The sequence below is a fragment of the Myotis daubentonii genome, chromosome 5 (genome assembly GCF_963259705.1).
Source record: "Myotis daubentonii chromosome 5, mMyoDau2.1, whole genome shotgun sequence".
Lineage (NCBI taxonomy): Eukaryota > Metazoa > Chordata > Mammalia > Chiroptera > Vespertilionidae > Myotis > Myotis daubentonii.
Genome location: NC_081844.1, coordinates 32336173 through 32360245, shown reverse-complemented (window position 1 = coordinate 32360245; position 24073 = coordinate 32336173). Strand labels below are relative to the sequence as shown.

At 51.2% G+C, this 24073-nt stretch overlaps 1 protein-coding gene across 4 annotated transcripts; it reads right to left on the bottom strand.

Annotated features, from left to right (window-relative positions):
* Nucleotides 1–4827: 4827 nt before the first annotated feature.
* Nucleotides 4828–22925, bottom strand: SGTA (small glutamine rich tetratricopeptide repeat co-chaperone alpha). Of its 4 annotated transcripts, XM_059697249.1 has the most exons (13): nt 22793–22879; nt 21084–21197; nt 14790–14929; nt 13857–13960; nt 13547–13631; nt 12390–12489; nt 10970–11074; nt 9982–10120; nt 9091–9153; nt 7720–7757; nt 7117–7206; nt 6777–6899; nt 4828–5889 (listed from the first exon to the last, which is right to left on the bottom strand). In XM_059697249.1, exons 3-12 carry the CDS (start codon nt 14887–14889, stop codon nt 6785–6787), a joined length of 939 nt encoding a protein of 312 aa, XP_059553232.1. In that variant the 5' UTR covers nt 14890–14929; nt 21084–21197; nt 22793–22879; the 3' UTR covers nt 4828–5889; nt 6777–6784. The 4 variants fall into 4 exon arrangements, with proteins under 4 accessions (XP_059553232.1, XP_059553231.1, XP_059553230.1 ...); XM_059697248.1 differs by lacking the exon at nt 21084–21197 and having other exon boundaries at nt 22793–22925; XM_059697247.1 differs by lacking the exon at nt 21084–21197 and having other exon boundaries at nt 14790–15016; nt 22793–22833.
* Nucleotides 22926–24073: the final 1148 nt, after the last annotated feature.

Below are 24073 nucleotides of genomic sequence, written 5' to 3'. Positions count from 1 at the left end.
TTAGATGCAGCCCACCTGCATAATAGAGGCTAATCTGCTCTACTCAAAGTCGACTGATTTAAATGTTAATTTCATCTAAAACACATCTTTCTGGCAATATCTAGACTGGTTTTTGACCAAATATCTGGGTAATGTAACCTAGCCTAGTAGACATATAAAATTAACCATCAGTACTTTGTGTTGTCTTTAAGAAAGTTTGTCTATCCCAAATCATACCTTATATTTTCTTCTACAATCTTTACAGTTTTATCTTTCATAGATTCCATTTGTGCACATTTCAAAATCAGACAAAACTAACCTGCGGCATAGAACACTGGAGCAGGGTTGCCCTTTGGGGTGGTAATGACCGGAGGGGCCATGACAGGGGGCTGGTCAGGTTCTGTTCTTGGTCTGGGTGCTAATGACATGGGCATGTTTCCTTTGTGTAAATTCATCGAGCTGTTTGCTTATAATGTGTGCACTTTTATGTATGTTACTTTTTTAAATTTTGTTTTATTGTTTAAAGTATTACAGAGTATTACACATGTCTCCTTCCCCCCCCCCTTGACATTCCCCTGGCCTCCCCTACCCCCCAGTGTCTTGTGTCCATTGGTTATGCTTATATGCATGCATACAAGTCCTTCGGTTGATCTCTTACTCCCTCTCCCGCCCTCAAACCCTCTCCAGCCTTCCCGCTGTAGTTGACAGTCTGTTCAATGCTGCTCTGCCTCTGTATCTATTTTTGTTCATCAGTTTATAATGGCTTTTATTATCCATAAATGAGTGAGGTCATGTGGTATTTTTCTTTCATTGACTGGCTTATTTCACTTAGCATAATGCTCTCCAGTTCCATCCATGCTGTTGCAAATGGTAAGAATTCCTTCTTTTTTACAGCAGCATAGTATTCCATTGTGTAGACGTACCACAGTTTTCTAATCCATTCATCTGCTGATGGGCACTTAGGCTGTTTCCAGATCTTTGCAATGGTAAATTGTGCTGCTATGAACATAGGGGTGCATATATCCTTTCTGATTGGTGTTTCTGGTTTCTTGGGATATATTCCTAGAAGTGGGATCACAGGGTCAAATGGGAGTTCCATTTTCAGTTTTTTAAGGAAACTCCATACTGTCTTCCATAGTGGCTGCACCAGTCTGCATTCCCACCAGCAGTGCACGAGTGTTCCTTTTTCTCCATATCCTCTCCAGCACTTGTCGTTTGTTGATTTGTTGATGATAGCCATTCTGACAGGTGTGAGATGGTACCTCATTGTTGTTTTGATTTGCATCTCTCAGATGATTAGTGACTTTGAGCATGTTTTCATATGTCTCTTGGCTTTCTGAATGTCTTCTTTTGAAAAGTGTCTATTTAGGTCCTTTGCCCATTTTTTGATTGGGTTGTTTATCTTCCTTTTGTTAAGTTGTATGAGTTCCCTATAAATGTTGGAGATTAAACCCTTATCTGTGATAACATTGGCAAATAAGTTCTCCCATGCAGTGGGCTTTCTTGTTGTTTTGCTGATGGTTTCTTTTGCTGTGCAGAAGCTTTTTATTTTGATGTAGTCCCATTTGTTTATTTTCTCTTTAGTTTCCAATGTCCTAGGAGATGTATCGGTGAATAAATTGTTTCGGCATATGTCTGAGATTTTGTTGCCTTTGGATTCCTCTAGTATTTTTATGGTTTCTCGTGTATGTTACTTTTTGATAAAATTAAGCACAATAGTAAGAGAGAATACAGAACGGACTCCCCAAAATCTACCAAAGCTTATAAGACTTCGGAACAACTATGAGCTGAGCAAAATTTGTGGTTTACATCCTCCAACCTCACCACTGAAAGGATTCATATTTTTTTAAAAATACATTTTTATTGATTTCAGAGAGGAAGGGAGAGGGAGAGAGAAACATCAATGATGAAAGATAATCATGGATCGGCTGCCTCCTGCACACCCCCTACTGGGGATGGAGCCTGCAACCCGGGCATGTGCCCTGACCGGAAATTGAACTGTGACCTTCAGGTTCATAGGTCAACACTCAACCATTGAGCTACGCGGCCGGGCAGGATTCATATTCTGAATGGTGGTCCCATCACAACCCAGAGCCTGGCAGACGTCCCAGGTTGCGAGGACTTACACCTCTGAAAGGAAAACCAGCTCTAAAACCACATGTTAATCTCCAGAACTGAGCCATTTTTAGGCCCAAACCTAGGCAGTTTCATGATTAGATTCAGCATCTTTCTGGTCCTGATGCTGTGATTCAGGTAGTGGAGAGGCTGTGGAGCTGGTGCGCCACCTGCTGGCCTCAGCTTCTTATCTACAAGGGTCACGTTCAGAGAGCTCCATCTTTGCTCCAACTTTGAAATCATCAGTTTGCAAGAGGAAGGATTGGTGTGGGGGAAGCCGTCAGTTTTGGGTTTTCAAGTTACCCACGTTGGGGTGAAATCTTTGCTGCAAAGATACAAGGGCACTCTAGAGCCAGTGAACAAATTAATTTTGCTGATGGCAAAATGGTTTGGGACATTGGTTTGACACATTTATCTAGGGCGTGTGTGCTGGCAGTACCAGAGGGTGGGGTCCTCAGTCTTGGCAGTGCTGACACGGGCCGGGTCATCTCTGTGGGGGCCATCCCTAGCCCCAACCCACTCGAAGTCAGGAGCAACCCCAGTTGTGACAACCACAGATGTCCCAGACATGGCCTAGTCTAGTGTCTCCTGGAGAGCAAAATTGCCCCCAGCTGGGAATCCTGCTTCTGTGAGGTATACTTTGTTTCTTTCTGGTTGCTTCCTAGGACTTAATCTGGGTGGGATTTTACAGTCTAGCCTGCAGGAATGACTTGCTAACTATGGCGATGGGAAAGGACAGAGGCTTCGTAACTCCATCTATGGTAGCAGTCCCTGCCTTACATCTTAGGCTCATCCTACTCCTGGAAGCCTTTTCGGACACGATTTATGCCAAATCCATTATTTAATTGCCTTTCCTTTTTTTATTCAATGCACTTCTGACAGGCATATTCAGAAATACTCTATTTCTAACTCATGTGGGATGGAGCAGTAATTATCATGACACACTTGTCAAATCACATAAGACACTGGCTTCTTGGATGAGATTGTTGACAGTTCTTTTTTTCCTGTTCCCACTCAGCTAGTGGTTCCAAACAAGAAAGTTTCTGGGTCTTTCCTGAACCGCTAGGCTTGGGGTACATTTGGAGCAGCTGGGCAAGGCCTTCCAGTGAAGGACACAGGAGGGGAGGGAAGGAATGGAGATCGTCTGGGAAGACCTAAGGCACATACATGTAGATGCTTCTGGAATGTATGGCTAATTTTCAAGTTCCCACCAGTGTTTCTCAAAGTGGGGTTCTCCAAATACGTGGTTCAGAATCACCTGGGTTCCTATTTAAAATATTTTTATATGCTCTAATTGATTTCAGAGAGGGAGAGGGAGATATATACATCAATGATGACAATCTTTGATCAGCTCCCTCCTGCACACCCCCTACTGGATCGAGCCCACAACCAGGCATGTCCTGACCTGGAATCGAACCGTGACCTCCTAGTTCATGCGTTGATGCTCAACCACTGAGCCATACCATGCTGCCTATTTTAAATGCACAATGCATAGGGGGCTGGCTAAGTAAATTCGGAATGCATAGACCCGACCAATGGTTCTAGAACAGGGGTGGGCATCAGAATCATCAGGAGTGTTTGTTAACACACATATGACTGGGACCCACTCTGAGTTTCTGATCCAGGAGGTCTGGCGGTGGAAGGCCAAGAATTTGCATTTCTACCCAGCTCCCAGATGCTGATATTGCTGGGCTGGGAGGTGTCACACATTGCTATGCACTGTCCTAGCGGAGGGTCTCCCCTCAGCACCATGGACATTGGGGCCAGGTCATTCTCTGTGAGGGGCTGTCTCGGCCACTGTAGGGTGTTGAGCAGCATCACTGGCCCCCCACCCATTTGATGCCAGGAGCACAGCCAGTCACGACATCACCCCTGGCGAAGACCCTGTAAGACAGGCACAGGCCTCATTCTTGCCCCTCCCCATTCACTGTCCATACCAGACGGTTTCCTGGGGCTGCTGATTTGCCGTCGTACTTCGTGATTTTCTGACTTGTGGGAGGACCACTGCTGAGCCTTCATCTGTGGATGAAGCGGGCAGCCTCACATAGAGGTGGGGTCCTCAGTCAGCCACTCCTAGCATAGGACCTGCAACCAGGGGTCGCACTGCACCAGCTTTGCCTTTCAAGGGCTGGGTGAGCTGAGAGTCAAAGCTCAGTTTCTTCACCTGTGAAATGGGTGATGGTGCCTACCACACAATGTTGTAAATAGGAGCTGAGAATTCATGCAAGGCTTATGTAGTGACTGCGGAGCGCTTTCTATATTCACAAGCGTTTGGGGATGGAACCCTAGGATTGGTGCCAAGACAAGCCTGGGTTTCCTGGGCTCCTTCCTGCCTGGGGCCAGGTCTCTCCCCTGGAAGTTATGGAAGGGAGGGTCTTGGGTTACAGAATGGTGAAATTTGTGTGAACATACTAGAAAAGCAATGAACAGTAACTTTACTGCTCTGTCCCTGAGAATCTAGAATTCTAGCTTGACCCCTAAGGTCATCACTTACATGGTGGGTGTGTGAGTGTGACTGTGGTCAAAGGTGAGGGAAAAACATGGGACAGCCCAAAGTTTGCCATTTCTGGGGCCATCTGGGACCCTGGCACAAGAAGAGCTGTCATGTCATGTCAGGCAGTGATGTTATTCCTCATGTCCTGAGTGATGTGGAAACGCTAGGCTGTGGGGATTCTAGAAACTTGGGGCAGGGAGAGCAGGGGTGGTGCCGAGAGGTCAATGCAGAGACTGGCAGAGGTCACAATGTCTATTTATTCCCACACATTACTCTTGTCACCATGGCTAGCACTCAAGAGTTAGGGCCACCTTGCCATCCAAGTGATGACTGCAGTGGCGGGTGGTGTGCCTTTTTCCTACTAGTTTCCTATGACACACGGCACTGAGTCAACTTTGCAAACCACCAGGGAGCCTCCAGCACTGCTGCCGGCACAGGGTCTCAGCACTTCACCCTGAGACCCTGCCCAAGCAGGGGACGCAGGGATGTCCATGGCGGCCTTGCATCTTAGGCGGGCTACCCATCCCTGGCTGCCTGCTTGGCAATTGCAGGCTGAGGAGGGGGGCACAGTGGCCCCAGAACAGGAGGAGGAGCCCACTGGGAGTCCGTGGGCCAGAACACACAGGCAGGTTGGGACGGCTTGGGGGCCAGGCCCCAGGGTCATGATCACCCGCCTTGTGATCTGTCGGGTGTGAGTACTGGAGAAGGAGGATCAAAAGGGGTGAAAAGCACATCTATAAAAATGCTCGATTGTCCCCAAAGCTGGCCCTAGGCACCCCAAGACAGTCCCGTTCCCGACAGGCACAGGGAAATGAAAATGTCTTTAGGAATCTGCAACCAAAGTTCCTCATGCAAAAACCTGTGGTCTGAGGGTCCGGTGGACACTGGTGCCCAGACTGTGGCTGGCAGTGAGCTCGTCCAAGCAGACAAGGTTGACTCGAAAAGAGGCTTCAGGCTTCGTACGTAGCTGGACGTAAAACCGGTAACTTCTCGGAGAACACCCCCGAGGACCATTCCCACTTCGGAATATTCTAGAAAATACTTTAGTGACTGGGTGTTTTGGAGATTGGTGCTGGTCTGCGTTCACAGCTTGCTGGCTCTGTTTCGAGAAGGATCTGGGAGCCATAAGGGAGTACAAAAAGGGAGGTGAGGGTGAAAGGAAAAAATAAAAAGCATAAAAATCCATCTCATGCAGGTCCAATTTCTTTTTCTTTTTCCCTCTCTGGCAATCCAATGGGAGAAAACGGCAGAATGTGTGGAGGCTCCAGTCAGCTGGGAAGAACCCGACGGCACTGGAATGGCTGGAAGGACAAGACATGCGGTGGTCAGCCAGGCGGGCGCCCAGATTCCAGAGGGCATCGCTGCCGCTGATGGGGTCGCAATGCACTCTGCCTCCGCGTGGATCGTGGTGCCGTGTGAGCACAGAAACAGCACGGTCACCAGCACAGGTGGTTCTGGGGCCCAGACGTGAAAATGCCGGTGAAAGTACTTGCGGGATGAAGTTCCAACAAAAAACAAATACAAAACTGGCCTATGTTTTGTCTTAAAATTAAGGCCAAAAAAAGGGGGGGGGGGAGTATACTCCAAATATTAACATTCGTTGCTTTGCATGGAAAGATTAAGGTTGTTTTCTGTGCTTTTTCTTTACATTTTTCTATTTAAAAAATCATGGTTAATATAAAAATGTGAGGAGGACGGTAACAAAATGAAGAAAGCCACCTGCTACCTGTCTCCAAGGAGCAGAATCACTGGAGACAGACAGAGTGGCGGTCAGGGGCCCAGGGACAGCTAACCAAGCCAGCCAAGGCCTCCAGGGACCCTCCGAGTGTATTTTTAAGCAGGTGTACATGTAACATCTGCTCACAGTAAAACAAGACAAAACCCCCAAATCACGAAACCCAGGCAGAACACGTGGGCAGGAAGGCGCGGCGGAGAGGTCTGTCCTTCCCCTGCCCAGGTGACCTCATCTCGCACCCACTGAGCCACCAGGACACTTTCCACAGGTGCACAGAAAAGCACTCTGCCGATACTTCCTGTACTCTTGTCACCTGTAGACACGCTTAGGGACCAGCCCTTCCAGAAGCTGTGAAGTTTCAGTCCATGTCTCTCAGTGGGAGTTGGGAGGGGGAGGAGCAAAATTCAGTGGAAACATCTGGAAGGGGTGCACCTCCCCCCCGAGGGGACTCACGTGAGCGGTCATTCCTGCTGGTCATCGTTGCTGGCACTGGGTGTCTGACTTCGGATCTGATTTCGAAGCTGTTCAATTAACTCTGGGTTCTGCTGCTGCATCTGCTGCGCGAACTGCTGGCCCCTGTGAGAGAGGCGCCGGGCTCAGCTCGCCGGGACACCAGCCAGCTTCCCCAACACCCACATGGAAACGTCCCCCAGGCATTCGTCACACGTCCCCCACGTGTGACCCTCAACAGCAGTGTGCCCGCTCGCGGGAGGACACAGCGCTGACGCTTCCATCTTCCCACGTGGAGCGCCCCTGCCTGCCCACCGTGCCTTCACGATGCAGGTCTACTCACGCCTGGATGAGACTGGCCAGGTCATTCTGTGAGGGGTTGGTGCCAGGAGTCCCCAGGGGGTTGTGGCTGCCGGAAATCACCCCGGACATGCTGCAAGAGGAAAGCCTGTGACTTGTACAGGATGGCCCAGCCCACCCGTCCCCCAGTGGCTCCACTCAGCCCTTGGCCTCTGCTAACAGGAGACGTTCTGTGTCACCACCCTTCTCCCGGATGGCAGCCCTGTGAGGTCATCAGCTTTTCCAGGAATGGCTTTTTGCCCTAACGACACTGATTCTCAATGGGACAATTCTGGCCCCCAGGAGACACTGAGAAATGTCTGTGACACCAAAGGTCGCAGTGAAATTTCCAGAACAGAAAAATTAAATTCACAGACAGGAAGTGGGTTAGTTATTGCCAGGGATTAGGGGAAGGGAGAGTGACTATAATGATGGGGCTTCTTTTGGGGTGGTGGAATATTCTGGAACTCGGTGGTGGGGATAGCTGCATGACACTGAAATGCACGTAATGCCACTGAGTTGTAAACTAAATGGTTAAAATAATAACCTGATGTGCTTTACCACAGAGATTTAAGTACAAGACCCAGGGGAAAGGGTTGTCACTTACAGCTGCTGAAGCTGGGGGCTGTTCATCAGGTTTGATGCCTGAGGAAAAAAAACGATGGTCAGAGGACAGCTTCCAACATGCTCCGACGGAGAAGGTTCCCTCTCAAGCACCCTGGGCTCTCCTGCCCCAGCACAGCAAGTATGTAACCCCAGGTACTTGCTCCCCCCGCCTCTCCCCTACACCCCATTTCTCCCTCCATGCGATGAGACTCGTGTTTCACCACTTTGATCCCGTTTGGGACCCTTATTTCAGGAGGCTCCAGGGCACCTATCCTTTCTCTGCTGGCACCTTAGGTGTCTCTGGGTGTGTATTTTCTATCTTTTTTGGGGTCACGAGACATTAGGAGAGCCAGGCAGCCTCGTTTTGCTCTATCCGTCAGCAACACTGCACTGGGCACTTTCGTGCCTTCACAGCTCCACTGAGGACATCTCCTCAGAACCCAGGTCAGGGTCCTGCCAGACCACCGCTCACGGGCTGCCTAACTTTCTGTAAAGGGCCATAGGTTAAGGACTGTCAGCTTTCAGGGTGTCTCTGCTCCAACCGTTCAGCTCCGCCAAAAGCCACACAGACACGTAAATGCAGGGTGATGGCCGTGCCAGTAACAGTACACAAACAGCAGGAGCTGGATGGCTGACGTCAAAAGGAGTGGCTGCTATGAGGCCGAGTCCTTGAGCCAGGTGCCTTTTAGAGTGCTGGTACTCATCCCCGAACATCAACGAAGACCCTGGCTTTGCTGCAGCACAGGCTTACAATGGAAGTACAACCTCTTATGCATTTAGGAGGCGAGATGCTCCTTGATGTACTGAGGATTTTTCTCTTCCAGACAGTTTGAGACCCTGCACCCTGAGGCCTGTAGGCCAGCAGTGCGGCCTCAGGCCGAGCAAGATCACTCAGCAATGGGCATGTGTGTGTGGGGCCAGCCCCCTCAGGTCACAGCGGGGAGCCGCTCTCAGTGGGATACCTAGTGCCCTGCTGTCCCATCCGAGCCGGCAGGCGTGGCCCTATCCCTGTCTCCTTGTGAGAACACCATGCTGGGCATTTGGGAGGTAGTTTCCCCACGTTATTCAGCCAGGAGAGGTGGGATCTAATTTGTCCTTTGGCTCAATAATGGGGGGGGGGGGTCTCCCTTGGGGGTATGCTGGCCCCAGGGGACACAAGACAACAACTGAAACATCTGTGGTTGTCATCACTGGGGTGCTCCTGGCCTGGAGAAGGTGGGGCCAGGGATGCTGCTCAACACCCCATAGTGCCCAGGCAGGCCCCCATCCCAGAGTGACCCCAGCCCCAGTGTCCACAGTGCCACATGAGGGCCCTGGTCTATGGCAGGCAGCGGCGTGGCAGGCCCGGGTGGTGGGCGAGGAGGGCAGTCACCATGCTCATGAAGCCTGGGTTGTTCAGCAGGCCCGCGATGTCGATGCTGCCGAGCCCTCCTGTCTGTGGGTGAGGAAAGCACGGTTAGTGGATCAGGACACAGGGAGATGACACTGGCCCAGGATCTGAGAGCTAGTACCCCCTGTGGGGCCCTTCTGGGGTTCTAAGAGGTGTTTAGCTCAAACAGATGCTCTCTCGGCCTGAGCAGCCAGCCCACAGGGCTAGGGGTGCTTCATAAAAAGCAGGAGCCCCACCGTCCATCACCAGGGAGAAGTACTGTTAACGCATCTCTCATTTTCTGACGCTCTGACACCTGGGGCCTGGCAGACCCTGGAGGGATGGGCCCTCCTCAGGGTAACCAGTGCTAGCGACGGCCAATAACGCACCGAGGAGTGCACCTTTCAGAGGCAAGTCAGGCACCCACTGTCCACTCCCACCCCTTCTCTACGGGGCCCTCAAACTCAGCCACTAGCCTTTCGCCCTAGTCACCCCAGAGCCAGGTGCCCGTTAGGGCTAACCCCTACCAGAGTCCCCTGGAATTATTCAAACTAGTAAAACCTAAGCCTGCTCCCCCCACCTCACCCCTTCCTTCTCATGAAATCATAATCAAGGCTCTGGTCCACATGTCCCCTCTTCCTTCACCTCATGACTGACCCTGGTGCTTCCCCGTGTGACCCTGCAGCACGTCTTCTCCTGTTTCTGGGGCTCTGTGAGAATAAAAGTGTCTTCCTCCCTGACAGGCATTTCCGAATGTGTATCTCAGACCTGATTAAACGAATGCCAGGTCCCCTAGCGGCCCAGCCCTCAGCCTGTGAGCTGTGAGCGCGTCTGCCTGGCCTGCCCTGTGCTCTGCCTCCGACAGCATCACGCCCTTGTTCCCGGGGGACTCACGGGACTGGGTGCCTCTCTCAGCTTCAGCTCCGCGATCTTGAGGTTGGATTTGTATGTTTCGTTGTCGGGGTCCAGCTCCAGGGCCTTCTTATAGTAGGCCACGGCCTCCGCGTGCTTGTTCAAACTGGAGAGCGCCAGGCTGGGGGGAGGTGCTGGGGATGAAGGGGGAGGCCCCAAGAGCTCTGGCCCTTCCCTCAGTCCCCACACCTCAAACGGTCCCCATGTCAATGCCATCATTCCTGGTCCAGTCTGGGCTCCAGTGGAGGACACAAGAGGGGGCCAGGGGAGGGGCTAAGGGGATGAACATATGACAATTCAAATGACTCGTGTCCTAGTGGTGGTACCCAACACCAAGGGCTTGGAAGGCCCAAAGGATGGGGCCAGGGTGGTCAGACAAAGATGTTTATTGGTCCTTGTCCCTGCTGCACCTGGCAGAGCTCCTGACATTTCCTGAGTCATAGGTGTGTCCTCTGTTATTCACAAGCCCCTCTAGTCACACCTAGAGGGTGACCACATCCGTGTGCCAGGAGGGGGCATACCCCCAGCTCCACAGGGACAGGGGCTCTGGCACCCAAACCCAGGACCATGCTGGACTTTACCCTGTGTGCCTCCATCTGGCTGTTCCATCTGTATCCTTTCTAACAAACTGGTAAATGTAGGTAAAGTGTTTTCCTGAATTCTGTGAGTCATTCTAGGGAATTGATAACCCTGAGGAGGGGTCGTGGGAAGCCCTCATTATAGCTGGTTGGTCAGAAACACAGTGACAACTCGTGACTGGTGTCTGAAGTGGGGCTGAGCCCTGCACCAGTGGGGTCTGACTACCTCCAGGTAGGTGGTGTCAGGACTAAATTGAACGGCTGAACCCACCGCTGGCGCTGGAGAGTTGGTTCATGGAACAGAAAACCCTCCACACAATCAGAAGAGGAATGTGGTGGATGCAGGGGAAGGGGCAGCCCGGCCCACGAGGGGCGCCTGCCCAGGCACTCACCCCATCCTCCCATATGCTTTGCTGTAGGATGGGTCTATGCAGATGGCCCGCTCGCAGTCCTGCACGGCCCCCGCGTAATTCCCCAGTTTGCTGTAGGCGGCGGCTCTAGGGAAACAAAGCAGGTGTTCAGAGTTGTGTCCCTCACTGGTCACCTACGATAAGCCATTTGTGGATGGGCCTTGGTTTCCCCATCTGTAAGGTAGGGTGGGCACGGGGCTGTGACGGGGTATGTGGGCTTTGACACAAGCATCTGTCTGCTAGGCACCTGTGCTGGGGGCTGGGGAAAGGGTGCTATCCCATTTGCCAGAGGAAACGAAAGCTGAGGGAGGGAGAGGGGTGTGGCCCAATGCTGCACAGCAGACAGGCAGTGTCAGGACCTGGTTCTGAACCCACAATCCCAGGGCTCGCCATGGAGGTTCTTCCTTTTGGGTGAAGCTCAGGCCCATTTTATGCCAGATAAGTCCCTCTGCAACTTTTCTGTATATCTAGAATTACTTCCCCCAAAAAATAGTTTAAAAAAAAAAGAAACAGAAACACTTCTACCCAGAGGTGATGTGGACAACCTTTGGCATACATGCTTCTGGTGTCTTCTGTACACTGTGTGTTCCCACGGCTTCCACACCGACTGTGCGATTCTGCCTCCTGCTCTCCACTCAGTCCCTCTCATTAACACAATATTCCGTACAGTAAGGCTATGTGACAGCTCATTTGACTTTTCCTTTAAAAGCATAGGCCAAGCCAGCCGGCATGGCTCAGTGGTTGAGCATCAACCTGTGAACCAGGAGGTCACGGTTCAATTCCTGGTCAGGGCACATGCCTGGGATGCAAGCTCCATCCTGTGTGGGGTGTGCCCAAGGCAGCTAATCAGTAATTTTTCTCTCATCATTGATGTTTCTCTCTCTCTCCCTTCCTCTCTGAAATCAATAAAAATAAATAAATAAATAAATAAATAAATAAATAAAAAAGCACAGGCCAGGGTCAAATACATTATGATGGAAAGACGATTAGACTTTGGGTGGTGAGCACACAATGGAGTATACAGCTGTCCTTTTATAAAGCTGTATATCTGAAATTTATACAATGCTATTAACCACTGTTACTCCAATAAACTTAATTTTTTAAAAACAAGGAAACAGAAAAACGACAGGCCAGGTGCAGTTCCTCACTATTGCCAATGCTGTCAGGAGCGTGTCACGTATCCAAATTGTGGGTTATTTTCTTGGCCCCACATCGGAGTAGAGAATGGTGCCATCTAATTTAAATGTCACTATCAACTCTGACTGACAGCTCGCTGACCGCCTGACACCATGTGTATTTGGGACTGCAGTGGGGGCAATCAGTAACCTACAGACAACAGCCCATCCTGTTTGCCAGGATGTGAGACTGGCTGGCTTGGCCTCCGAGCAGGCCCGGCAGGTACCTGTTACAGAAATAGACGGCGTTTGCGGGATTGAGCTCGATAGCTTTCCCATAGAAGTGCACGGCAGCCTCAAAGTTCTCGACTTTCATTTGTTCGTTTCCTACAGAAAAAGAAAAAAATGTACACTGGCTGTTCACACGAGACCTGAGGGGGTCTGAGGAATCATTCTCAGCTCTCCCAGCTCCCAATTGAAGGTCTGGGGTTTCAGGGGCCAGGATGCAACACTCAGGCATAGGCTCGGGGTGTGGTCTGCATCGAGTGTCTTCAGGGGCTGGCTGAGCCAGCGCTTGGTGATGGTAGCTGTCACTGCTTTGACTGTGGTATTTGGGGATGTAAGTCTCAAATACTGTCACTTTTGCATCTTTTCAGAAATAGAGCCCAATTTTAATGAGATGTAATCCACATACCACACAACTCACCCTTTAAAAGTGTACAATTAAGTGGCTTTTTAGTATATTCAGAGTTGTGCAACCATAACCTCCATCTAATTTCAGAACATTCCACCACCCCGAGAAGTAACCCTGTCCTCATCAGTAGTCAATCCTCCCCTCCCAGCCCGATAACCATGAACCCACTTCCTCGGTCTGTGGATTTTCCTGTTCTGGACATTTCACATCAACAAAATCACGCTGTGTGGCCTTTTGTGTCTGGCGTCTTTCACTGAGCGTCATGCGTTCAAGGTCCATTTACGCTGTAGCATGGTCAGTGCCTCACTGCTTTTCATGGCTGAGGAATAATCCAGTGCATGGACAGGCCACCTTGTATGTATCCATTCACCAGCAGACAGACATCTGGGTGGTTTACCCTTCTTGGCTACTACGAACTGTGCTCCTGTGAGCATCTGTGTACAAGCATCTTTGTGGGCGTGTGTGTTTGCTGGGTCATGTGATCACTGTGTTTAACTATTTGGGAAGCTGTCAGACCATTTTCCACAGCAGCTGCACTGCTTACATTTCCACCCATTGTGTGTGAGGCCATGGTTTCTCCACATACATCTGTGTTCTTAAAAGCCATCCCCACCTGGACTCCTGTCTCCAAAGGCCGGTTTGCCGTCTACTGTCCAACAGCACCCCCACCTCGACTTCAGAGCCAGGGATCGGCCTGCCTCTGGATCCAGGTGGAGAGGTGCCCGTGAGGACAGAGAACCCTTCTCTCACCTTCGGTTTTGAGGCGCTCTGCCTCGGCCGAGTCCTCCTCCGAAGGCGGGGTTACCTCAGGACTCCTCCGGTTCTGCGGCATCTCCTGGCCCCAAAGAAAAAAGCTGGCAATCCCGCTGTCCTCCTCCAATCTCGGCTCCCTGAGCCGTCCTCCCTGCCAGGGGCCGCTGAGCTGAGAGAGGAACCAGGCCCAGTGCCCACCATGCAGGTGCCCCACTTCCCTCACCAGGAGGGACGTGCTTCGGAGCCATTGGCTACCCATGCTGTTCTCACTGTTCCCGGCTGTGATGGGGGTGGCCCCGCAGCTCACCTTGCCCGCGGCAGCTTCAAATATTTCTGGAAGAGTCTGAGTGAGTGCGAGGTTGCTGTCTTCCAACGTCACCCCGAAGGCGGTCTCCAGGCACTGGATTGCAACTGCAAGGAACACAGATATTTTCTTCTGCACGGACCTGAGTTTATGAGGCTCAGGAGGCAGGGCTCACGCTTGGTTTTCTGCAAGTGGGTTGGCAGCGACCCTGGCACAGTGTGTAGTGTGTGCTCCTTGACCCTGGTTTGGATTCTTCCTGGTCAGCCCAGAGCCTTGGGAAACTCTGGACAGTTAGACACGCCCTTGAGCCCTGAGAGCAAGGAAGTGTGGGGGAAGTTACGGTCCTTGCCCAGTGGGGCTCTCCGTGGGGTCACACTGCTGGGCTACCTTGCTGGGAAGCTGCGGAGCTGTCAGGACATTCTGCTGAACCTCCAAGGAGTCCGGCCAGAACCCAAAGCTTAAGACCACACCACCCCCCGCCCAAGCCTTCATGACTGGGCTCCTTCCAGGGGCAACATAATTGCACGTGGGACGGACAGGAACTACTCAGAGCCCTGGGCCACCGGTGCAGGGCTGCCCCACCTGCCCTCTGCCCCAGGACACACATGCCTCCTTTCCCTCCTACAGAAGGCCTGCCCTAAAGTGACAGGGGTTGGCACCCTTGCAGTGGGGGAAGAGCACTGGGCTAGGAGGCCGGAGAGCTCAGTCCTGTGCCTGCTCAGGGCTCGGTGGTCTTGGCTGTGAAACCAGGACAGGAGCAGCATCCACGGCTGGACACGTGTGCTGACCTATCATACCCATCCTGTAATGGTTCTAGGCTCCGATGAAAGAAAGGGAGGTGGGGAGGAAGAGGAGCAGAAGTGGGAGGAGGCAGTGGGGGCACAAAGCTGGAGACAGGAGACTCCATTCCCGGGGCTGACGGAGGCCCATGCATACCTTCCAAACTCTCCTGGGCGTCCGACAAGAGCCCCCCGTGCCGCAGCTGGTCATGCAGGAAGCGGATGATGGCATAGGCGAGGCGCTTCTTGTTATCCATCTTGAGATGGGAAGAGATGACACCCAGGGGTTTTCAGGATCTGCAGACCCCGGGCAAAAGCATGAGGACTGGGCTGCTTAGATATGCACTCTTCCACCTACTCCCAGGTCATACTCCAGGCAGGACTCTGCAGAAGGTGTGTCCCCCACCCAAGCACATTGGCCACTTTTATCTGTGAGGCAAAACATTAACAATCCCATTTCACAGATGAGACACTGAAGCAATGAGGCTCAGAGCCCCTGCTCTTGGGCATGTGGGTGGGCAGAGCACCCCGTGCAGCCCCTCCTTGATCTCACAGGAGGGTAACATAGCCCTGGGCCTGGCGGTCTTCGCCCTTTCACTGGCTGGATGGGGATAGCCTGGGGCTCCCCAGGGCTGCCTTGCATGGGCTGGAGTCCTGGAGGTCTGTGAACCCCAAGTTTCCAAGGCCCACGGGTGACACAGGCACCATGGGATAGCCTGAGCAGACAGAAAGGCCCTGCAGGGCATAGATCCCTTTCCAGGCCACCTAAGGGCCTCCCGGGTTCCTCTGCACCGTGTTGTACTGCCTGGGCTTTGTTTAGAGACATCTGTGGTTCTCATGACTGGGGGTGCTCCTGGCATTGAGTGGGTGAGGCCAGGGATCTGCTCAACCTCCACAGAGCCCAGGGTGGCCCCCCACAGAGAGGGACCAGTCCCCGATATCCCTAGTCTAGTGCTTGGGTGAGAATAAGAAACGTGTGAGGAGTCTGCTACCAGAGCTACTGTGATGCGCCTGGCACTTTACACAGCACATCTCACTTCCACCATATAATGACCTCCGGGGTGCATCACTGCTCCCATTTAGAGAGGACACAGAGCGGGGCGGGGACCTACATGCTGCCCGTGTGGCTCATATCCACTCAGCACGGCTGGGAGCCACGGTGTAAAGCATCTTGGTCCCCTTGAAATACCTCCAGTGGGGTGAATAGCCTGTGCCCCCTAGAAATCAAGGAGTGGGCCTCCTGACCCCATCATCATTAACCCGTCACTGGCCAGAGATCAGAAGAGCAAGTCATTAACCCCTGGCAGCACACAGTGCTGATGCCAGCATCTGGCACCTAAAAGCTGCAGTGCGAGGGCAGTCAAGGCATGTGATGCTGGCCACGCTACAAGCTCTGTCTGTGGTACATGGAAAACCTCATCCATCACCTGCTTCTTTTTTTTTTAATATATTTTATTGATTTTTCACAGAGAGGAAGGGAGAGGAATAGAGAGCTAGAAACATCGATGAGAGAGAAACATCGATCAGCTGCTTCCTGCACACTCCCCACCGGGGATGTGCCCACAACCAAGGTACATGCCCTTGACCAGAATCGAACCTGGGACCCTTGAGTCCACAGGCTGACGCTCCATCCACTGAGCCAAACCAGCTAGGGCATCATCAACTGCTTCTTAGAAGGAAAGGATCCAGACACAAAAGGCCACACTGTGACTCCATTTTTATGAAATGCCCAGAACAGGCAAATCCAGAGGAAGGGAGTTTGTGGTTGTCAGGGGCTGGGGAGTAACTGCTAATAGGGACTCGGCTGCTTTCAGGGGTAATGGAACTCATGTGATGGCTGCACAACTCTGTGAATATACGAAAACCTACTACTTTTTATGGTATGTGAATTATACCTCAATGTCTAAAAAGGGGATAAACTTAAAATAGCTATGTTGGAGCACTTGTAGTTGGACAGAAAGTTATAGACACCCTGGAAAGCTCTTGGGTGTGGTTATGAGTTTCCCCCTCTATTTTTGGACACAATGAGCCTTTACCAAGCAGTACCTTTGGCCCAAGAGCATCCCTGGACCCAGGTCTGGGGTTAAGATGGGCCAGAGCCTGGAGGACAAATGGCTAGAGGATCTTGGGGGCGATACACAGAGGCCCACGGAGAGCAACCACACCCTGCTTGCTTCGAAGACAGTGAAGTCCCAAAAGGTGACTCGTGCTCCCCAGCTGGAGGGTCCTGAGAACAAACTGGCCACCTGCCGGCCTCTAAACCCAAGGAGGCAGGCATGCTGCCAAGAACGCCCAAAATGCTTTTGTTCTACACATATTCTCAACAGGCAGCAGGGTGACTCACAGTAGCTGAAGGGTGGACAGAACTCCAAAGCCCATTGATGGATGAATGTGGATACACACAATGTGCTCCATCTATACCAGCGGTCGCCAACCTTTCGGACCTCACGGACACCAGTTGGCGACCGCTGATCTATACCATAGACCAGTGGTCGGCAAACTCATTAGTCAACAGAGCCAAATATCAACAGTACAACGATTGAAATTTCTTTTGAGAGCCAAATTTTTTAAACTTAAACTATATAGGTAGGTACATTGTTATTAACTTAATTAGGGTACTCCTAAGGCTTAGGAAGAGCCACACTCAAGGGGCCAAAGAGCCGCATGTGGCTTGCGAGCCGCAGTTTGCCGACCACGGCCATAGACTATTATCCAGCTTTAAAGGGACATTCTGACACATGTTACAACATGATAAGCCTTGAGGACATTATGCTCAATGAAATAAGCCAGACACAGAAGGACAAATACTGTGATTCCAGTCACAGGAGGTCCTTAGGGGAGTCAAATTCAGAGGCAGGCCCTGGCTGGGTAACTCGGTTGGTTAGAGCATTGCCCCAATACATCAAGGTTATGGGTTCGATGCGCAGTCAGGGCACATATAAGAATCAACCAATGAATGCATAAATAAGTAGAACAACAAATGGATGTTTCTCTCTCTCTCTTAAAATGTCAGTTTCGGAAGATAAGAAAGTTCTGGAGATGGATGGTGGTGATGGTTGCATAACAATGAATGTACTTACACCCACTGAACTGTTACTTAAAAATAATAGTTAGCCCTGGCTGGTGTGGCTCAGAGGTTAGAGTGTCAATCTGCACAGGGTCTTGGGTTTGATTCCTGGTCAAGGGCACGCACCTGGATTGTAGGTTTGATCCTAGCCCAGTTGGGGTGTGTGCAGCTTGAAGGCAACCAATTGATACGTTTCTCTCACACTGATGTTTTTCGATCTGCCCCCCCCGCCTCCTTTCCGCTCTCTCTAAAAATCAATGGAAAAAATATCCTTGGGTGAGGATTAACACAACAAACAAAAAATAGTTAAAATAGCAAATTTTATGTCTATTTTACTCTAATTAAGAAACTTTGTTTCAAAGGTCCTCCTCTTAGGATATAAACCCCTGAGATCCCAGGACCCGGATCCTTTTGCATAGTCTGTTCTAAAACAGGTCAAGTGTCACATTCAGCTACCTGCTTAGCTGAGAATGGCTTTTGTATTCTATGAATATAAGTGCCTACGTAATAGTATGCCTGACCTTCCCTGGTGGCCCCCAAAGCTGACAGTATTTACTACTTGGGCCTTGGTTTGCTGACACCCTCTCCTCCGGCACTGTGACGGCAAACTGGATGGAGGCGTGCCAGGCCCTACAGAGCGGGTCACAAGTTCAACCGGCGGCAGGGCAAGCACACACAGCTGAGCGGCTGGACTTTGCCTAAGAGTCCTGGGCACCACTTCTGAGCACACTGAGTCATGTGAGATTCACACTGGGTTTCCGGTTGTGTGTGTGGGGTGAGAGGATCTGCTTCCCTTTCAGGGACACGTGGGCTGTTTGCTTAAGAATAGCAGAAAAAAGAAATCTGATCTTTAGCACAACTGTTTCCTGCACTCCTGGATGGAGCTGAGGCTGGAGGGGCTGACATTGGAGGTTTAGGAAATGGAAAAAATGAAGTCACACTCATTTCAGTTCTTCCAATGCTTCGGACCCTTTGTATCTCAGGGCCTTTGCTCCCACCCCTCCTGCCACCACTGAAGTAATTTAAGGCAACTCTTGCTGCCTGCCCTAGGCTTCTCCTGTCTACCGATGTGATTTCCTCCCATACACCCTGTGTCAACAAGTCAGGGGCCCTGGAGCCTGTCCTGGGCCTGTGTATGGATGATGGGCCAGAGAATACATCCCTTTTTCCTAAAGGACAAGACCTGGAGCCATAATGTCTTAGGTCTGGCCATTTCTACCCAAGGCCAACTGCATGCTGCCTTCCCTGTCCCTGTGTCACACCTGAGAGTCCCAGTTGATGCCCTCACTTTCCTCTTCTATAAAATGGGTTAACAAATGTCTTCACAAGTGGTTGAGAATTCAGCGACCTAATGCGGGGTTTCTCCACCCAGGCACCATCAATGTGCGGAACATTTTCTGCGTGAGGAACTTTCCTGTGCACTATGGAATATTGAACAGCATCCCTGGCATCCATCTAATGTTCCCTGGGAGCTGGGGGTGGGAGCAGGATCATCCCGGGTCAGGGGAGTCCGTGGATCCCAGGAGACTGTGTTCCATAACCACCTGACTACTGAGGTCTTAGGAGGCTGCACACATTTAAATGCACAGCCTGAATGGGAGGAGACAGGGGGTGACACACAGATGCTGGGCTCATTCTGGTTTATACTGTCTGACCACTGGGGACTTATACTGGTGTCTACTGTGAGCAGGGATTAAATTCACTATTTCCCCAAATAATTAATGCAGGGTTTCTCTCCCTCAGCACTGCCGACATGGCGGTTGGGTCATTCTCTGTGGGGGCATCCTTGGCCCCCACCCACTCGATTCCAGGAGCACCCCCCAAGTGGTGACAATCACAAATGTCCTCAGACATGGCCAAACCACCCCAGCTGAAAACCACTGCTAGACACTAAGTGGGGAAAATTAAGGCTTTAGGTCAGCACAGGTCAGATTTTCTAGTCAAATGATTTTGCTACAAACTTTGGGAAATCATCTGTGTGTTGACTATTTGGGTTTTGGAAGTGCAGAAAAGGGATTGTGGGTCCACAGCAGAGGACTGGGCAGTGTTTGACACAGGTGGTCCCTAAAACTGCTGCCTCTCCTCTCACCTCATTGAGCAGGGAGGACAGCAAACAGTGTGAACATTTGATTTTAACTCATGGCTTTGAGATGAACAAAATTTCTGCTCCTCACAGAGCAGGGCCCAGCCTGACACAGGGACAGCACTTTTGCTCGATGGCTACTAGGCACTCTGTGTCTTTGGAACAATCACAACTTGTAGGTCTTTGGCTGCCGGACAACATTCTCAAAGACCTACTCTCTCCTAACAGTGAGGCCTGTATGAGCTCTCAGAAAGCACCACCAGGGCACAGAGCAGGGCACAGAGCACAAGAATAAGCCTGGTAAGGGTGAGCAGGCGATGCCCCAGGCTCGGGGGGGGGGGGGGTTGTCCCAGAGACAGTTCCTCTTGGGCGCCTTCAGAATCCCTTCTAGCTCTCAGTCCACTTTTTCATTTTATCATTAAAAAACAAAAAAACTTCTATTCCTTTTATTTCCCTGCCAAAGACTGATCAATAAAAGGAAAAAATGACACACCTTACCAAAATGAGTGACCCACCTCCCACCTTGGGAAGGAGAGGCACCCACTTTCTGAAGGACGGCCCACCACTTCTGTGGGTGCTTCTCCCACCCACCTTAGGATACTGCAGGTACCCAAGAAAGGCTGCCCCAAAGCGAGAGCTGGTGTTCACTCCCCAAAGTTTTCTTCTAAAACGCCACCAGACTGTCCTGTTTACTTACTAGTATAAACCCTCAAAAGCTCCCTGAAATGTAACAAGTGTGCCCCTCAGCACTGGTGTGTCACCCCCTGGGCTCCAAACCCTCCATGCCCCACTCAACCCACTACTCACCTTTCCTCTGATCCATCAGGAAAACTCTTATTCTCCCTTCCACACCAAGCTGCAAGGTCACCTCCTCAGAGAGAGCCAGGCACCTTCTTTTCCCAGCAAAGCCCAATACTATTCCCACCTCGGGTCCAGCATCTCCTACAGGCTCTTTCCAGGCCTGTCTTCAGCCAGCGGACTGAGTCACTGACAGGCCAACTTCCTTTTAACCCCAGCACTGGGCGGCATTTGATGCACACGGCCGCAGGAAAACGTGAGGTCACTGTCAACAGTGACAACCAGGCTCCTTGGGGAGGTCGTTCTCTTTGGGTCTCAGTTTCCTCATCAGTACAAGACCTTTGGTCCTGCCTACCTGCCCACAATCCCCTTTATTCCTTCAGCTATCACTGAGCATTTCTCACCTCAGCCCAAGTTGGGTCTTGGCCAAAAAAAGAGTAAGATCAAATAAGACTACAGCTCTTGACCTGGCGCAGAGCTTAATCCCCTTTAGAGTCACTCACCCTTCCAGTCAAGACTGATTTATAAGCCTCAGGTGACAAATGCTGAGGACGTTCCAGGCACTGCACTAAGTGCTGTACATGCAATGGTTTATTTCAGTGATCAGCAAACATTTTCTGAAAAAGGCCAGAGTAAATTCTGTCAGCTTCACAGGCCACAGGGTCTCTGTGGCAACAAGGCAACACTGCTAACACAATGCAAAAACAGCCCTGACAATGTGTATGCCGCTGGGCGTGCTGTGTTTCCACAAAAATTCATTTTAAAAAACAGGCCTCAGCTGGATTTGGCTCCCTGATCAGTTTGCTGAGACTCTAAGTTGTTTCACCTAATTCCCATTCTACAGAAGGAAAAACTGAGGCTTAGGAAGATAAGGGCACCACTCAAGGTCATCCAGCTAAGGCACAAATCAGTTTTAAGCTCAGGTAGTCTGACTTGAGACTACCTCCGAAGTACCCTTTCTGCTCCCTACAAAAATGGGCCAATCATTCTCTGAGGAACCGTCCTGGGCACTGTGGGGGTCGAGCAGCATCCCTGGCCCCACAACCACTTGATGCCAGGAGCACCCCAGTTGAGACAACCACAGATGTCCCCATTTCCCAGTACTGCCCCCCCCCCGGGGGGTGGGGATTAAAAATCACTGGTCTAGAGAGAGAGGAAAAACAGACTCAACAAATAATCAGGGAAAGAAACAAAAGAAATAGGAACATCACTCAGGGACACAGGTTGCACACCCATGTTCTGACAATAACAAAAACCAGTCATTCTCTAGTGAGCACGTACCAGGAGCCTGATTAAGGAATGTTCTCACATAGACCCTAGCAGTGGTTCTCAACCTTCCTAATGCCGCGACCCTTTAATACAGTTCCTCATGTTGTGGTGACCCCCAATTTCATTGTGACAAATTGAACATAATTAAAGCATAGTGATTAATCACAAAAACAATATCTAATTATGTATGTGTTTTCCGATGGTCTTTGGCGACCCCTGTGAAAGGGTCGCGACCCACAGGTTGAGAACCGCTGCCTAGAGGCATATACTTCCACAGCCCCTATAAGAGATGTGCTGCTCAAAGAGGGGAAGCGACTTGTCCAAGCTTTACACAGCCAGGGAGAGGTGTGCAGCGGGTCCTCAAGTGCAGATTTCGACCGCTTCTAGCACAATATGCAGAAGACCCTAAGTGTGAAATAAGACTGCTAGCCAATTTGAGCTCTCACTTTCCACTGGGCCCTGTGGCTTGAATCATCCCCAAACCCCTCGCCCTCGAAGCAAGGGCTGTGACAATGCCCGTTTTACAGAGGGGAAAACTGAGGCTGAGAAGTCAAAAGGCTGGCCAACGTCACCCACTTGGAGAGCAGCGGCGCTGGGACAGGAGCCCCGACCTGAGACAGGGGCCCGATTTAAAAGGACCGTTTCTCTGTACAGCAGCGTACACCCAGCGAGCGGCCCCTACAGGCGGGGCGCTTTTACTTCCCGTTTTCCACCCACGGATGTGCGAAGCAGCATTTCCCAGGCCCGGGGTCCGGGCGAGGGAAGCCAGGGCTGGTGAAGGCCAATCCGACGACGCCCAGCCTCAGTTTCCCCTCTGCACCGCCCACACACAGCACCCGGCATATCGCGCAGTGACCCCAGCCCCAGACCGATCTTCCCTTACGGGCCGCGTAGCTCGGGAAGCCCCTAGCCGCGGAGCCAAAGCGCCAAGCCCCCAACTCACCTCTCAAGCGGCCGAACCCCGACCCACCGACGGCTGCGCCTGCGCACCGCGGCGCCACTCGGCCCCGCCCCCCAGTCGGGACGCTTGCGCGGAAGGAACCCGCTAGTCTTGGATTTCATTCTGCGCAGGCGCGTCAATTGTCCAAGCAGGAGTGGGGGAAGTGACGCAATTTAGAGGCGGGAACGAGGTGGTCGTTAGGGCAACTGACCTCTGCGACCGATGAAACCGGAAATCAGGATTGTGGAGCGGTGCTTGGTGGGACAGTGGAGGGACTCCTGGAAATAGGCGGAGCCTGTCACGTGGTCCCGAACGGGCCACGTGGTGCAGCTGTGTTTGGGTCTCTGGCGCCCAGAGCCATCATTGGCGCTCAGTGAATGCGAACAACTGTTACCCGCTACCTTTGCTCATTTATTCACCTACCCATTCACCCACTCACCCACAAATGCAGTCTTCCGTTCATTCAACCCCTAAGACGTAAAGGAATAGAGAAGTTGTTCACAGCAGGTGCCTGGTAGTCAACAAATATTTATTGCAAGCTAACTGTAAAGACCAGCAAAGTGTTTGCCCTCATTATATAGTATCAGGGTGGACGTGTTGTAGGCGGTGGGAATGGCATCAGGTATCTGACCCATGGGGGTCAGACCAAACCTGAATTTAGCAACCTGGGTACTTTGGTTTTGGCTAGCAAAGAATTCAGAGCCAACACCCAAACTTGAAGAGAACATATATTTGGTAAATCACAGAGATAGAAGAAATAATTTCCAGAAGAAATGGGCTTAAGGAAACAAGTTAGAGGTAAAAAAAAAAAATTAAAAAAAAAAGCCCTTGGAACTTGGGAGTGAGGAAGCTAATGGTAAGATACCTGGGGCAGGGAAAGGGAGGGGAAAAGGGAAAGGCAAGGGTGTGCTCCCGGGAGGGAGAATGCACTGGGTCCTCCATCCTAAGAGTTTTAAGGTTGCAGAGTTTAGGGGAGGTCCCAGGGGAAGATTTCAATGAATATTCAGCAGTTTTTCATCTGTGTCCTTTCAGGTTTGTGCTCTCCACTGATAGATTGGCTGGCACCAGGTCAGGGGGTCACTATTCAATGCTGCTGGTCCTGAGGTCAGCCAAGCTGGCTTTGTTGCTTACCTGGGCCTGGAGCTGAAATAAAACTGAGGCATAGATGTTATCTCTAGGGAGGAAAGGTGAGGGGGTCCAAACCGCTTGACCATTGATATGCTAGACAGAGGAAGAAAAAAAAGTCCCACCCTACAATTGATTGTCTGGGCTTTCCACCCTGGT